General features: G+C 43.7%; 2 protein-coding genes across 8 annotated transcripts; both read left to right on the top strand.

The window, feature by feature from the left end:
* Positions 1 to 2167, top strand: LOC106603182 (B9 domain-containing protein 2). Of its 2 annotated transcripts, XM_014196508.2 has the most exons (4): positions 1 to 122; positions 387 to 500; positions 607 to 732; positions 1490 to 2166. In XM_014196508.2, exons 2-4 carry the CDS (start codon positions 413 to 415, stop codon positions 1801 to 1803), a joined length of 528 nt encoding a protein of 175 aa, XP_014051983.1. In that variant the 5' UTR covers positions 1 to 122; positions 387 to 412; the 3' UTR covers positions 1804 to 2166. The 2 variants fall into 2 exon arrangements, with proteins under 2 accessions (XP_014051983.1, XP_045573609.1); XM_045717653.1 differs by lacking the exon at positions 1 to 122 and having other exon boundaries at positions 136 to 500; positions 1490 to 2167.
* A 3554-nt stretch (positions 2168 to 5721) lies between these two features.
* On the top strand, positions 5722 to 12453 carry LOC100136559 (transforming growth factor beta-1 proprotein). Of its 6 annotated transcripts, none has more exons than XM_045716924.1 (9): positions 5722 to 6017; positions 6519 to 6739; positions 6882 to 7227; positions 10276 to 10545; positions 10795 to 10872; positions 10992 to 11139; positions 11587 to 11737; positions 11922 to 12032; positions 12175 to 12453. In XM_045716924.1, exons 3-9 carry the CDS (start codon positions 6888 to 6890, stop codon positions 12220 to 12222), a joined length of 1146 nt encoding a protein of 381 aa, XP_045572880.1. In that variant the 5' UTR covers positions 5722 to 6017; positions 6519 to 6739; positions 6882 to 6887; the 3' UTR covers positions 12223 to 12453. The 6 variants fall into 6 exon arrangements, with proteins under 6 accessions (XP_045572880.1, XP_014051980.1, XP_014051977.1 ...); XM_014196505.2 differs by having other exon boundaries at positions 6519 to 6817; positions 6952 to 7227; XM_014196506.2 differs by having other exon boundaries at positions 5731 to 5918; positions 6519 to 6817; positions 6952 to 7227.
* Positions 12454 to 16568: the final 4115 nt, after the last annotated feature.

Below are 16568 nucleotides of genomic sequence, written 5' to 3'. Positions count from 1 at the left end.
ACAGAGCGGTCAAAACCTTTTGCCGGTTTCTCTCAACGTCAGCTTCCGTAGTTTCTTGTTTGGTTGCCAAGGAAATGAGGATCATGGTGGCTTCAGCATTTTCATCTCATTGAATCCAAGCGGTAGCTGTGTTTTTGACATTATTGTTTTTGTTTTACTGACTATGTTTTGTATAAAGTGATGTATTAAAACGGTCATCAAATGTTCTAGTTTGCTAGCTAACAAACAACCATATTTCAAGCCAGCTATGTTGACGAATTTATCATTTGAACCTACAACTACGAGGCTAGCTAGCTAACGTTAGCCAGATAGCTAACTAATCCCTGCTAGCCACTGACACTGTAAACAGATGTTCAATTCAGCGTTATTATGTGCTCTACCTGCAGGCAGAGGAGCTGCACATATACCGGTAATGGCAGAGCTGCACATTATCGGTCAGATCGTTGGGGCAAGCGGCTTCCCTCAGAGTAGTCTCTTCTGCAAGTGGGGAATTCATACAGGTGTCTTTTGTTGTATTCAGATTATTTTATTGAGCATTTTACTTCACCTCATCCGTTGTGATTGTGATACTCTGTTTCCAACCACACGTCTATTTCGTTATGTAAGGGGGTGCATGGCGACTTCTCTCTGGCTTGAAGGAGGGGCAGACCCAAGTGGATTTGCCTCAGACAGGGGACATGGCATACTGGAGTCATCCCATTGATCTGCACTACACCACTAAAGGACTGCAAGGTAGTTAGCTAGCTTCCTGACAATTTATAAGTAGCAGTTCATCACAGACGTCAATTAAAAGCTACATAACTTACATACCTACATTTACCAAGCCTAGATTTCAGGTTAATAATAACAGGGTAAGACTGGAAAATTGTCAAAGACTCCAGCCACCCAAGCCATAGACTGTTCACTCTGCTACTGCACGGCAAGCAGTACCGGAGCGCCAAGTCTGGGATCAAAAGGCACCTGAACAGCTTCAACCCCCAATTCATAAAACTGCTGAACAGTTGATCAAATGGCTACCCGGACTATTTGCATTGACCTCTTTTTGCACTGACTCTTTTACACTGACTCTATGCGTGGACACTCACTGGACTCTACCCACACACACACTGACACTCCAACACATCACACACACACGTTACATACGCTCACACACACAAAACACACACACTTTCACATTCTCGGCATACGCTGCTGCTTTGTTTATTTTCTATCCTGATTACCTAGTCACTTTTACCCCTACCTACATGTACATATTACCTCAACTACCTCGTACCCCTGCACATTGACTCAGAACCGGCACTTATATGTAGCCTCGCTGTTGTTATTTATTATGATTGTTATTCATTGTGTTACTATTTTCTATTTTTATTTGCTAATTTTCTTACTTTTTAACTCTGCGTTGTTGGGCTCGTAAGTAAGCATTTCACAGTAATGTCTACACCTGTTGTATTTGGTTTGATTGACTAATTTCACTTCTCTTCCCCATTAGGCTGGCCCAAGCTTCACCTGCAGGTTTGGCACCAGGATGCATTTGGGCGCTGTCAGCTGTATGGTTATGGATATTGCCATGTGCCCTCCAGCCCAGGGCACCACCATGTACGCTGTGTGACCTGGAGACCACTGGGATCCTGGCAGGAGCAGATAGCTCAAACCTTTGTGGGTGGAGGTCCCCAGCTGCGCTCCACAGACATCATATACAGTGGGGCGGACAGATATAGGCTGCACACAGTGGCTATGGGCACTGTAGAGTTGGAGCTAGGCATCATCATGCGACACTTTGACAGATATGGTGTAGAGAGCTGAAATGTTGAGAGATGGGACAGAGCAAAGGGTGAATGGAGAGAGGCCTGAATGGAGCACTGTATTGTTACTGGGTGTGGATTTTGACCATATCTGCAACGGGTACATAAAGACTGAGCAGGTCAGATTAGATATTTTGCCTTGTGAGATGCGTTGATGTTGCATACATACACTATAGATACAAAAGTATGCGGACACCCCTTCAAATTAGTGGATTCGGCTATTTCAGCCACACCCATTGCTGACAGGTGTATAAAATCAACAAGTCAAATTTCTGCCCTGCTAGAGCTGACCCGGTCAACTGTAAGTGACGTTATTATGAAGTGGAAACGTCTAGGAGCAATAACGGCTCAGTGCTGAAGCGTGTAGCGCATAAAAATAATCTGTCCTCGGTTGCAACACTCAATACCAAGCTCCAAACTGCCTCTGGAAGCAATGTCAGCACAAGAACTGTTTGTCAGGAGCAGCTGCACACAAGCCTAAGATCACCATGCGCAATGCCAAGCGTTGGCTGGAGTGGTGTAAAGCTCGCCGCAGTTGGACTCTGGAGCAGTGGAAACGCGTTCTCTGGAGTGATGAATCAAGCTTCACATTCTGGCAGTCCGACAAACAAATCTGGGTTTGGCGGATGCCAAGAGAACGCTACCTGCCCGAATGCATAGTGCCAACTGTAAAGTTTGGTGGAGGAGGAATAATGGTCTGGGGCTGTTTTTCATGGTTCGGGCTAGGCCCCTTTTTTCCAGTGAAGGGAAATCTTAAAGCTACAGCGTACAATGACATTATAGATGATTCTGTGCTTCCATTTTTGCTGTAGGCCTTTCCCTGTTTCAGCATGACAATGCCCCACGCACAAAGCAAGGTCCATACAGAAATGGTTTGCAGAGCGGTGTGGAAGAACTTGACTGGCCTGCACAGAGCCCTGACCTCAGCCCCATTGAACACTTTTGGAATGAATTGGAACGCCGACAGCGAGCCAGGCCTAATTGCCCAACATCAGTGCCCGACCTTACTAATGCTCTTGTGGCAGAATGGAAGCAAGTCCCCGCAGCAATGTTCCAACATCTAGTGGAAAGCCTTCCCAGAAGAGTGGAGGCTGATATAGCAGCAAAGGGTGGACCAACTCCATATTAATGGCCATGATTTTGGAATGAGACGTTCGACGAGCAGGTGTCCACATACTTTTGGTCATGTAGTGTATGCTAAGACCCCAACATGCAAATGTGTGTCTTTCCCCTCTTTCTCCACAAAGGGGGGTGTGAGCCTTTCAACACCATCTGCCTTCCTGATTTTCAATATTTTGAAAAAATGTATATAACTGGAGGTATTTAAAAATGCAAACCAGATTTTGTACTGTACTTAATTTCAGTTTTCTATTTTTCTATGAACTTTTTTTTAATATATATTAGAATTATGTAAATAAATCATTACCTGCATGCCTGTGATCTATAACCTAACCTGCATCATTTTGCTTTACAAATATTCCCTCAAAGTTTGCAAGTTGCATATCTAATGACACAATGAATTAACTCATCAATAATTTTATTTTTCGTAATAATATGCAGTCGTTAAAGTTTGGTAGTAGATTGTAGTAAACACAGGGTGGAGACAAAATACACTGAATATACCAAGCATTACTAACACCTTCCTAATATTGAGTTGCACCCCCCCCCAGTTTGCCCTCAAAAAAGCCTAAATTCGTCGGGGCGTGGACTCTACAAGGTGTCCTAAGCGTTCCACAGGGATGCTGGCCCATGTTGACTAATGCTTCCCACAGTTGTTTCAAGTTGGCTGGATGTCCTTTAGGTGGTCGACCATTCTTGATACAAACAGGAAACTGAGCGTGAAAAACCCAGCAGCGTTGCAGTTCTTGACACAAACCGGTGCGCCTGGCAGCTACTACCATACCCCTTTCAAAGGCACTTTAATCTTTTGTCTTGCCCATTCACCCTCACTGGCACACACACAATCCATGTCTCAAGGATTGAAAATCCTTCTTTAACCTGTCTCCTCCCCTTCATCTACACTGATTGAAAAAAATGTAACAATAAGGGATCATAGCTTTCACCTGGTCAGTCTGTCATTGAAAGAGTTTTGTATACTCAGTTTTGCACTGTCAGTGTACAGTTGAAGTCGGAAGTTTACATACACCTTAGCCAAATACATTTAAACTCAGTTTTTTCACAATTCCTGATATTTAATCCTAGTAAAAATTCTCTGTCTTAGGTCAGTTAGGATCACCACTTTATTTTAAGAATGTCAGAATAATAGTAGAGAGAATGATTTATTTCAGCTTTTATTTCTTTCATCACATTCCAAGTGGGTCAGAAGTTTACATACTCAATTAGTATTTGGTAGCATTGCCTTTAAATTGTTGAACTTGGGTCAAACGTTTCGGGTAGCCTTCCGCAAGCTTACCACAATAAGTTGGGTGAATTTTGGCTCATTCCTCCTGACAGAGCTGGTGTAACTGAGTCAGGTTTGTAGGCCTCCTTGCTTCCACACACCTTTTCAGTTCTGCCCACAAATGTTCTATAGGATTGAGGTCAGGGCTTTTGTGATGGCCACTCTAATACCTTAACTTGGTTGTCCTTAAGCCATTTTGCCACAACTTTGGAAGTATGCTTGGGGTCATTGTCCATTTGGAAGACCCATTTGTGACCAAGCTTTAACTTCCTGACTGATGTCTTGAGATGTTGCATCAATATATCCACATAATTTTCCGTCCTCATGATGCCATCTATTTTGTGAAGTGCACCAGTCCCTCCTGCAGCAAAGCACCCCCACAACATGATGCTGCCAGCCCCGTGCTTCACGGTTGGGATGGTGTTCTTCGGCTTGCAAGCCTCCCCTTTTTCCTCCAAACATAACGATGGTCATTATGGCCAAACAGTTCTATTTTTGTTTCATCAGACCAGAGGACATTTCTCCAGTTTTGGAGTTTTGGAGTTTTGGAGCAGTGGCTTCTTCCTTGCTGAGCGGCCTTTCAGGTTATGTCGATATACGACTTGTTTTACTGTGGATATAGATACTTTTGTACCGGTTTCCTCCAGCATCTTCACACGGTCCTTTGCTGTTGTTCTGGGATTGATTTGCACTTTTCGCACCAATGTACGTTCATCTCTAGGAGACAGAACGTGTCTCCTTCCTGAGCGGTATGACGGCTGCGTGGTCCCATGGTGTTTATACGTGCGCACTATTGTTTATACAGATGAACGTGGTACCTTCAGGCGTTTGGAAATTACTCCCAAGGATGAACCAGACTTGTGGAGGTCTACCATTTTTCATCTGATTTCTTTTGATTTTCTCATGATGTCAAGCAAAGAGGCACTGAGTATGAAGGTAGGCCTTGAAATACATCCACAGGTACACCTCCAATTGACTCAAAAGATGTCAATTAGCCTGTCAGAAGCTTCTAAAGCCATGACATACTTTTCTGGAATTTTCCAAGCTGTTTAAAGGCACAGTCAACTTAGTGTATGTAAACTTCTGACCCACTGGAATTGTGATACATTGAATTATAAGAGAAATAATGTCTGTTAACAATTGTTGGAAAAATTACTTGTGTCATGCACAAAGTAGATGTCCTAACCGACTTGCCTAAACTATAGTTTGTTAACAAGAAATTTGTGGAGTGGTTGAAAAACAAGTTTTAATGACTCCAACCTAAGTATGTAAACTTCCGATTTCAACTGTATATGAACTATAAAGATATTGTAGCCAATGCAGTCTATTTAGATGATACTATGGATGATGCTACGTTTTTAGCACTTGCAGGTGGATTGAACTTAGCAAATCAACCAGTTATTTTAAGTTCTTCCATGTGTCTTGTCTTCCAGCAAAGCTAACAGAACAAGCAGCCCTGTGCTTTGAAATGGCAGAGGTTTCACAATGCTGCTCACTTCCTGGATTTAGAGTGTCATACATTTTTAGTGCAAGAGAGGAACTAGACAGAAATTCAAACAACCGGAGAAAAATATCAGTGGCTGAGGATGACTAGTAAAACAAACCGCACAATGAATGTGTGAACAGTCTAACAGGAAATATTTATTTTAGTCTGAAACGTTTTAACTAACTGGGTCTGAATATAGTAAAGACTAGAGAAGGAGCTGTAACTACGTGTGAGTGAGTTTGTTGTTGCTGTTAGGATGTCTCCGCTCTTTCATTTGTTGTGGTGTTCTCTGGCAAGGTTGGGATTGGAAAGTGCGTCTACTGGTCTAGTGAGTGACAGCATCAGTCTTGGAGAATTTGAATTGAAGCTAGGCAGTAGTTTTTGACTCCTAACATTTATTTTGCTTAATGCAATATGCTGTGTGCATGTGTTTATGAATAACTCGTTAAGACATTTTTCATTTCTCAATATCGTGATTTTTCTACACTAATGAAACGGCCCTTTTGCTTGGAAAGGGAATTGAGTCAACGGACTAAAACGTCTTCAGTAATGTTGTAAGAATTTGCAAAAAAATGTGTTTAGGAACTGATTAACAAATGTACAGTTTATAGAGGGTGGGGAAGGAAGTTGAGACAGCTTGACAATTTTCATTGAGATTTCCCTTTTATAGTTCATAACGTTACTTTCCAAATCTCACAGTTTACACAGGGCCCCCTGTTTCCAGAGCTTGTTTGTTATATTAACGTGTGTGTGTGTGTGCGTGTGTGTGCGTGTGTGTGTGTGTGTGTGTGTGTGCGCGTGTGTGTGTGCGTGTGTATTTGGGTCCCAGGAACAGGTAGTAATGTGGTGATGTGCTGTAGTTCATTCATTCCTGAATTGAGACTGCCTCTAGGGAGCACTGAGAGTCTGTGAGGCACCGTACCAGTGAGACAGTGACTCAGTCTAGGCTGAGCTCTTGTGGTGCTTCTCCGTGGTCTGACCTCGGTTCCACAGCGTGCGCCAGTCACAGAGGAGCTCAACTTGAGATCCTGAAGAGCCTCCTGTGTTTCAGTGAGTATTGTGACAGCAGCAGGAGTAGTCCATTGAAATCAGCTCACACAACGGGACACGGCGAGCTCAAACAGGACGGTAAATCCACATAATAGTCACCTCTGAAAGCCTGCTGTCTTTAAACATTGTTCCTCTTTTAAAGTGTGCCATGAGGGCAGAATGTTTGACGCTGGTTGTCTTATTGGCGCTGGAATATATGTGTCGGAGTGAAGCCATGTCCACCTGTAAGTCACTGGACTTGGAGCTGATGAAGAGAAAACGCATTGAGGCCATCCGTGGACAGATACTGAGCAAGCTGCGGCTGCCCAAGGAGCCAGAGATTGACCAGGAGGGAGACTTCGAGAAAGTCCCAACCTCCCTGATATCCATCTACAACAGCACAGTGGAGCTGAGTGAGGAGCAGGTGCACACATGCATACCACCCACTCAGGATACAGAAGAGGAAGCATACTTTGCAAAGGAGGTCCACAAGTTCAACATGAAACAAAGTGAGTACACTCAGCGCACTACCCTTGCGAGGATAACGACGCTGAGCCTTTTTCTAAAATGTTTTATGAGATTAGTGGACACATTGGAAGGGATCTTAGACCGTCAGGTAGCCTAGTGGTTAGAGCGTTGGACTTGTAACCAAGAGGTTGCAAGATCGAATCCCCGAGCTGACAAGGTAAAAATCTGTCATTCTGCCCCTGAACAAGGCATTTAACCCACTGTTCCTAGTCTGTCATTGAAAATAAGAATTTGTTCTTAACTGACTTGCCTAGTAAAATAAGAAATTCCTCCATATCCTTGATAACCCTCATCTGCGCTTATGGACTGCCCTCTTCAATTCAAACCAGAGGTTTTCAATGTGGTTCAAGTCTGGAGACTGAGATGGCCATTGCAAAATGTTGGTTTTGTGGTCAATTAACCATTTATTTGTGGATTTTATTATGTGTGCTTAGGTTATTGTCTTGCTGGAAGATCCAATTGTGGCCAAGTGTCATCCTCTTGGCAGAGGCAACCAGGTTTTGGCTAAAATGTCATGGTACTTTGTAAACTTCATGATGCTGTTGACCTTAACAAAGGCCCCAGGACTAGTGGAAGCAAAATGGCCCCATAACACCATACCATTGCAAGTAACAAAATATATTTTGGTACTTGTAACAAAATATATTTCTCTGTGCAATTGTATTAGTATAATATCATCCCTAGCAAACACAGCTGATTTAAACTAATTGCATTATAAACTGAAGATCATGATTAGTTGATTATTGGAGTCAGGTGTGTTAGCTGGGACTGGGGCAAAACTGTGACACCAATCAGGCCCCCGAGGACTGGAGTTGCCCAGGCCTGCGAGTAGCTTGTCAAGTTAAAGTGGATGTTTCCCTAGCCTTACTTTAGTCAGGTATAGGCGTGTTAAATGGTTGATGTGTGTAGGGGGGGATCTTCAAAGGTTGATTTTAAGGTATAAATCTTTAATCAAGGCTGGCCGTCATGTACAGTTATTTTAACGTTTCATCTTAGGGCATACTATTGGAGAGGCGTGCGAGATATTTGCAGACCTATGCCTATTTGGCAACGCTTTTCCACGTCGGAGAGTATATCCGTGGACGGTTTTGATAAGGAAATTGTCGTTTGCATCGTTGGGCAGTGCCCAGGAATGAATTAAGTCCAATTGTCAGATGCTACCACCCCCCTCGAAATCAAAACCAAACATGCTCAGTTCTACTTCCCGTCTGCGGCAGCAAGTTACCCAATTGCGGGTCTGATTATCTATTCTAGACAAACATGTGAAACACCAGTGTCTGTGCTAAGCTAGACACAACATGGAATCCATGTTTGGTTTTGATTTAGAGGGAGTGGGGAAATGTAACAATTGGATGTCATTCTTTCCTGGGCACCGCTCAGCGATGCAAGCAACGATTTCCTTATCAGAACCGTCAAATGATCTACTCTCCGATGTGGGAAAAGTGTAGCCAAACGGGCACAGCTACGTGTCAGCAAACTCGCAAGGTGGCTCAATGTTATACAGCTGGACCAGAGTAATGTTAGACCATATTGTCACTTAGAATGTGGAGGGTCAGACCGATGGATGGGGCCAGGGAGGTTTCCTCGGACTGATTCCCGTGTGCTTATCTGAACAGCTGGCAGGAAGGAACACTTCAGGATACATTCTGTTAAATGACTCAAGTCGTGCCCTCGCAAATAAAATGGCTTCTATCCCTGTATACCATGAAGCATCTGTTTAACCTTTCACCACACTGGATTGTGCAACGTAGGATGATGCAGAGAGGGTTAGCAGACTTGCAAATGATTAAGCTAAGCACGGCTATTTCACCCATGTCATATGTTGTGAATATGATGCATTTGAAATAGTGCTGTAGTTTCTGACTGAGCAAATTTAGAAACTGCAGTTGGTGGAACATTTTTAGGATGTAAATGTGTATAATTATGTCCTTTAGATAAGGTTGTTGACTGGAAATGGGTGTTTCTTCCATTGGTTTACTGAACTGACTGCAATGGCCCTGTCTGCTGTGTTTAAAACCACGGCCTGCCTCAACCTTTTACCTCTCCCTACCAGATGTTTCCTTCCCTTTGCTGGATCCTTCCCCTTTTCTGTCTAAAAGACAGTATAAATCTCTGCAGTGCAAACTTGTTGTCCAGGCAGTCACTGAGCCGGTTAGGCTTGCCCCAGGTCAGGATCGTGACCTCTGATGAACTCCTTTTTTTATGCTGCTGGTTTAGTGTAATGCTATGTGGTGATGCATCATGGTTTGCTCTCGAGAACCCAAGGTGGCATTCTGCTTAGAGTTCTCAGGCGTAAGTATCGCCCAGAGGCTGGGACCATGTGAACTACAATCCCGACACTCTGCTTTAATGTTTATAAACGTTAATAATCCTCACTTGCAATAAGGTTTTGGAAACATAAAGCCCTCTCCTTTCACATCACATAAAAATAACTTCACAAATGCAAATTATACATTTACTGTACACTGTTTTAACACAGTTGCAGCCAACAGTATTTTTCAGTTATAACACTTTTTGGCTTCCTTATTCCGTTACACACAGGTGTTCGGAGCACTCTAGATAGCTAATTAGCACAGGTGGTCGCCTCTGTCTTCTGTCTGTCTTCCGTAATCAATCGCTGTAACATGGAAATATGGCTGTTTGGGAACCCTAACCTTATAAAGGTTAGGGTTCCCCGTCCCCCACCGCGACAGAAGATACCTTTGTGAATAGATGCTAGAGTTAGTTAGAGGCCACAGCATGGTGTGATCTGGCCCCCAGAGCAGGCTCACTTCCTCAGCGGCCTTTCCAATGTGTAATTATTGTTATAGACTCACAGGGGTAATTTTGGCTCCAGCGGATAGTATTTGAGGAAAAGCCAAACCTGAAACTGCATTCGCCTCTCCCTGAGAGTGTCTTTTTATATAACAGAATCTATCCACAATAGTTTTATTACCGGTACAATGCTTTCTCTATGGCCTCTTCTCTTGCACTGACTGGTCCTGTCGTAGAAATAACAAACAATCACTGACTGACTCCTTCTTTCCCAGGTGAGAACAACATTAAGCACCAAATGCTCTTCAACATGTCTGAGATGCGGTCTGTATTAGGGACAGATCGACTGCTCTCTCAAGCTGAGCTCCGTCTCCTCATCAAAAATCGTGGCATGCAGGACAGCAGCGAGCAGAGGCTGGAACTCTACAGAGGCGTTGGAGATAAGGCACGTTACATGAAGTCCCATTTTATCTCAAAGGAATGGGCCAATCGCTGGATCTCCTTTGATGTTACACAGACTCTGAGGGAGTGGCTGCAAGGGGCTGGTAAGTTACAATTTCCTTTAGGGTTGTAGTCATAATTGCATAACACAAACAGTATGTTGAATCAATGACAATCATATCCTGTTACAAATCTGTGTTTGATTTAAGTGGCACTACAAAGAAGGCCTATGGCAAAGCATGTGTAACAACTTTCCAATAGACTTTTACACCTAAAACAGCAGACCTATTCCTTCAGGTTTAAAAAAAAGTTTGATACACAATTCATATTTGGATTTGTACAAAATTTTCCAGGAAAGGAGCAAGGATTCCAATTGAAGTTGCCTTGTGATTGTGGGAAAACAATGGAAGAATTCCGCTTTGAAATAGCAGGTATTTGCAGTCTACTAGCTATATTCACTATATTGAAATCAACTCAAGCCACACGTTTTCTGACAAACCTCCACTGTAAATCTCTTTACTGACAAATGTGTCAATGTTTTATACAAAAGGGATGAACAAGCCCAGGGGAGATAAAGAAACTCTCTTCATGAACATGCCAAAGCCTCACATTTTACTGATGTCACTTCCTGTGGAACGCCACAGCCAGCTTAGCTCTCGGAAGAAACGACAAACCACTACTGAAGAGATCTGCTCAGAGTGAGACTATCCTTTATTCCACCGGCCCAAGAGAACATTTTATAACTATCAATTCATGTCTCTTAAATGTGTGTTAATTAAGCAATAAGGCACAAGGGGGTGTGGTATATGGCCTATATACCACGGCTAAGGGTTGTTCTTATGCACGACGCAACGCGGAGTGCCTGGATACAGCCCTTAGCCTTGGTATATTCGCCATATACCACAAACCCCCGAGGTGCCTTATTGCTATTATAAACTGGTTACCAACGTAATTAGAGCAGTAAAACTAAATGTTTTGTCATACCCGTGGTATACTGTCAGCCAATCAGCATTCAGGCTCGAACCACCCAGTTTATAATCTCTTTTAGCTGATGGATATACTGTAGGCCTACTTAGACGCCTTGTTAACACCCTGTTTTTAAGAGATGAGGTGTATAACTCACAGGTGTGTGTGTGTACCCCCAGCAAATCGGAGAGTTGCTGTGTGCGAAAGCTTTACATTGACTTCCGTAAGGACCTGGGCTGGAAATGGATCCATGAACCCACTGGCTACTTTGCTAACTACTGCATGGGCCCCTGCACCTATATATGGAACACAGAGAACAAGTACTCCCAGGTAATGCTACCAATCATGTATCTGTAAGCCTCCCTATTGTTTATTGTCTAAAGGATCTGTACAGTTGGGGCTTTAAGTAATGCCACTATATAGCCACGGGGTGAGATTGAGACTATATACAGAACGAGATGGTCTGTAACTGTTCAATGAGATATTTAGTAACCTTTTGTTTACTTAACCACAGGTACTGGCTCTGTATAAGCACCACAATCCTGGAGCCTCTGCCCAACCTTGCTGTGTTCCACAGGTCTTGGAGCCCCTACCCATTCTCTACTATGTGGGTAGACAACACAAGGTCTGTGAATACTGTATTGTTAACTCTCATAACATCTTCACTGAATTGAAATGATAGTCAACGAAGCTGCTGGGTTAAAATGTTTCTGAACAATGTCTATCCACTGAAGGTACTCTTCCTTTTTTTCCCTTTTCTTGCACAGGTGGAGCAGTTGTCCAATATGATTGTTAAGTCCTGCAAGTGTAGCTAGAATTACATATATATCCATTTTGTTATTCATCGTATTTCCTTGTACTCATGGAGTCCTGGCGAAAATCTGGATGTAGTCCAGACATCATTTCCGAATGTTAATAATATTATTTCACATATTTCCCAGCTGAGGATTTCCCTATTCAATGATTAGTGGATGTTTTTTTTTTTATTGTAATTTATTTTATATATATACACTGCTCAAAAAAATAAAGGGAACACTTAAACAACACAATGTAACTCCAAGTCAATCACACTTCTGTGAAATCAAACTGTCCACTTAGGAAGCAACACTGATTGACAATACATTTCACATGCTGTTGTGCAAATGGAATAGACAACAGGTGGAAATTATAGGCAATTAGCAAGACACCCCCAATAAAGAAGTGGTTCTGCAGGTGGGGACCACAGACCACTTCTCAGTTCCTATGCTTCCTGGCTGATGTTTTGGTCACTTTTGAATGCTGGCGGTGCTTTCACTCTAGTGGTAGCATGAGACGGAGTCTACAACCCACACAAGTGGCTCAGGTAGTGCAGCTCATCCAGGATGGCACATCAATGCGAGCTGTGGCAAGAAGGTTTGCTGTGTCTGTCAGCGTAGTGTCCAGAGCATGGAGGCGCTACCAGGGGACAGGCCAGTACATCAGGAGACGTGGAGGAGGCTGTAGGAGGGCAACAACCCAGCAGCAGGACCGCTACCTCCGCCTTTGTGCAAGGAGGAGCAGGAGGAGCACTGCCAGAGCCCTGCAAAATGACCTCCAGCAGGCCACAAATGTGCATGTGTCTGCTCAAACGGTCAGAAACAGACTCCATGAGGGCCCGACGTCCACAGGTGGGGGTTGTGCTTACTGCCCAACACCGTGCAGGACGTTTGGCATTTGCCAGAGAACACCAAGATTTGCAAATTCGCCACTGGCGCCCTGTGCTCTTCACAGATGAAAGCAGGTTCACACTGAGCACGTGACAGACATGACAGAGTCTGGAGACGCTGTGGAGAACGTTCTGCTGCCTGCAACATCCTCCAGCATGACTGGTTTGGCGGTGGGTCAGTCATGGTGTGGGGTGGCATTTCTTTGGGGGGTCGCACAGCCCTCCATGTGCTCGCCAGAGGTAGTCTGACTGCCATTAGGTACCGAGATGAGATCCTCAGACCCCTTGTGAGACCATATGCTGGTGCGGTTGGCCCTGGGTTCCTCCTAATGCAAGACAATGCTAGACCTCATGTGGCTGGAGTGTGTCAGCAGTTCCTGCAAGAGGAAGGCATTGATGCTATGGACTGGCCCGCCCGTTCCCCAGACCTGAATCCAATTGAGCACATCTGGGACATCATGTCTCGCTCCATCCACCAACGCCACGTTGCACCATAGACTGTCCAGGAGTTGGCGGATGCTTGAGTCCAGGTCTGGGAGGAGATCCCTCAGGAGACCATCCGCCACCTCATCAGGAGCATGCCCAGGCGTTGTAGGGAGGTCATACAGGCACGTGGAGGCCACACACACTACTGAGCCTCATTTTGACTTGTTTTAATGACATTACATCAAAGTTGGATCAGCCTGTAGTGTGGTTTTCCACTTTAATTTTGAGTGTGACTCCAAATCCAGACATCCATGGGTTGATAAATTGGATTTCCATTGATTATTTTTGTGTGATTTTGTTGTCAGCACATTCAACTATGTAAAGAAAAAAGTATTTAATAAGATTATTTCTTTCATTCAGATCTAGGATGTGTTGTTTAAATGTTCCCTTTATTTTTTTGAGCAGTATATATATATATATATAAATATATATAGTGGTTTATGGAGTTTTTTAATAGTTATTTAGATTTGCCAATGTCCTGGGTGTGTCAATAGACTTGTCTTATTGTCATTGTGTTTCAGTATTTACAGTGTATTCACAAATTATTCAGACCCCTTCTCTTTTTCCACATTTTGTTACGTTACAGCCTTATTCTGAAACGGATTAAATTAAATACAAATCCTCATCAATCTACACACAATACCTGTAAAAAAGGTTGTCCCCCTCCTCTCCTCTCTACCTAACTTCCCCTTCACAGTTCCTTCAGTTTCCCATAAGTCCTGTTAGTTTGGCTGCTCAGCCTACCTAAGTTATCCCTCACCCATCATAGCCCTGCCATTCCCAACCAATCAGAGTGCTTGGAAAGGGGCATCTGGACACTGCACTCACCCACTCAGGTCAGAGCATTATTGTTGTCTGAATGGAGAAGACGCATGTGTCTGAGGACTTTTTATTGTCGACATTAACACGAAAGTCTGACTGTTGTGTGTGTGTGCATTGAAATAACCACAACAATAAGTCGTTCGAATTACCAAAATCATATAAACATCTTCAATGGAAACATCTGTGTGTGTGTGTGGAGGTGACTATCAAGAGTACAGTGATGGGCCTCAACATCATGTTCTAACCAGACAGCACTATAGTGGGCAGAAACAAACCAATCAGTTATAAGTATATAGCGGGTGAGGGCATTCACAGCCGACCGCTTAGACGGGTGAGGGCATACCAGCCAACCGTTTTTACGTTGTTCTTCTAGACGGATTTAGGGACCAACTGTTTTTTTACATGGTCCGTCATTTGTCCAGATTAGTTTTTACAATACCACATAATGACAAAGCGAAAACCCGTGATTGTGTCGAGGCACAGATCTTGGGAAGGGTACCAAAACATTTCTGCAGCATTGAAGATCCCCAAGAACACAGTGGCTTCCATCATTCTTAAGTGGAATAAGTTTGGAACCACCAAGACTCTTCCTAGAGCTGGCCGCCCGGCTAAACTGAGCAATCGGGGGGAGAAGGGCCTTGGTCAGGGTGGTGACCAAGAACCTGATGGTGTCTCTGACAGAGCTCCAGTTCCTCTATGGAGATGGGAGAACCTTCCAGAATGACAACCATCTCTGCAGCACTCTACCAATCAGGCCTTTATGGTAGTGGCCAGATGGAAGCCACTCCTCAGTAAAAGGCACATGACAGCCCTCTTGGAGTTTGCCAAAAGGCATCTAAAAGACTCTCAGAACATGAGAAACAAGATTCTCTGATGAAACCAAGATTGAACTCTTTGGCCTGAACGCGAAGCGTCACGTCTGGAGGAAACCTCGCACCATCCCTACGGTGAAGCATGGTGGTGGCAGCATAATGCTGTGGGGATGTTTTTCAGCGGCAGGGAGTAGGAGACTAGTCAGGATTGAGGGAAAGATGAATGGAGCAAAGTACAGCGAGATCCTTGACGAAAACCTGCTCCAGAGCAGTCAGGACCTCAGACTGCGGTGAAGGTTCACCTTCCAACAGGACAACGACCCTAAGCACACAACCAAGACAATGCAGGAGTGACTTCGGGACAAGTCTCTGAATGTCCTTGAGTTGCCCAGCCAGAGCCCAGACATGAACCAGATCGGACATCTCTTGAGAGACCTGAAAATAGCTGTGCAGCGACGCTCCCCATCCAACCTGACAGCGCTTGAGAGGATCTGCAGAGAAGAATGGGAGAAACTCCCCAAATACAGGTGTGCCAAGCTTGTAGCGTCATACCCAAGAAGAATCAAGGCTATAGTCGCTGCCAAAGGTCCTTCAATAAAGTACTGAGTAAAGGGTCTGAATACTTATGTAAATTTAATATTTGTATTTTTTATAAACTAGCAAAAAAAATCTAAATGCATTTTTGCTTTGTCATTATGGGGTATTGTGTGTAGATTGATGAAGAAAAATTTATTTAATCAATTTGAGAATAAGGTTGTAAAGTAACAAAATGTGGAAAAAGTCAAGCAGTCTGAATGCTTTCCAAATGCACTGTATGCTCCCTGGGGCACTTCCTCAGGAAGTATAGAGGAAGGAGACGGGATTAGTTTGGGTCTGTTACTCAAAATACTGAATGTACAATAGCATGAACTCCCTCTTATTAGTTGCCGTTCATCTTTTAAAGCATCTTCATCACACCCCTCATCAAGTCTCAAGAAGGTAATTGAATAAAAATAAAAAACTAATTGTGATTAAGCGTACTCGACCAACAGTTTACATCATTTGTAGATACTATGTGTCTTTAACTATAAATAAGTTAACAGGCTGCTTGACTGACACTCTTTGATGGTATGTCAGGCCGATGTGATAGTGCTGGTTGGCTCTCACTCAAGGTTAAGTGCATGTGAGAGTCTTTGTGCTTGCAGACACCTGCGGCCCACTTTTCACGTTTTCCCTCTCCGCAGTGCATTCCATCTGGTGGAAATACAGTACCACTCCCTCAGTGGGAGGCAGTCAGAAGGTGATTCACACAATACAATGAATAAGGGGGAGGAAGATAAAAGTAGCTTGAATAAAAGGGGTCTCTTCTTCAGAGGTG

The sequence above is a fragment of the Salmo salar genome, chromosome ssa04 (assembly GCF_905237065.1).
Source record: "Salmo salar chromosome ssa04, Ssal_v3.1, whole genome shotgun sequence".
Classification (NCBI taxonomy): domain Eukaryota; kingdom Metazoa; phylum Chordata; class Actinopteri; order Salmoniformes; family Salmonidae; genus Salmo; species Salmo salar.
This window is presented reverse-complemented; position numbering and strand designations above follow the sequence as displayed.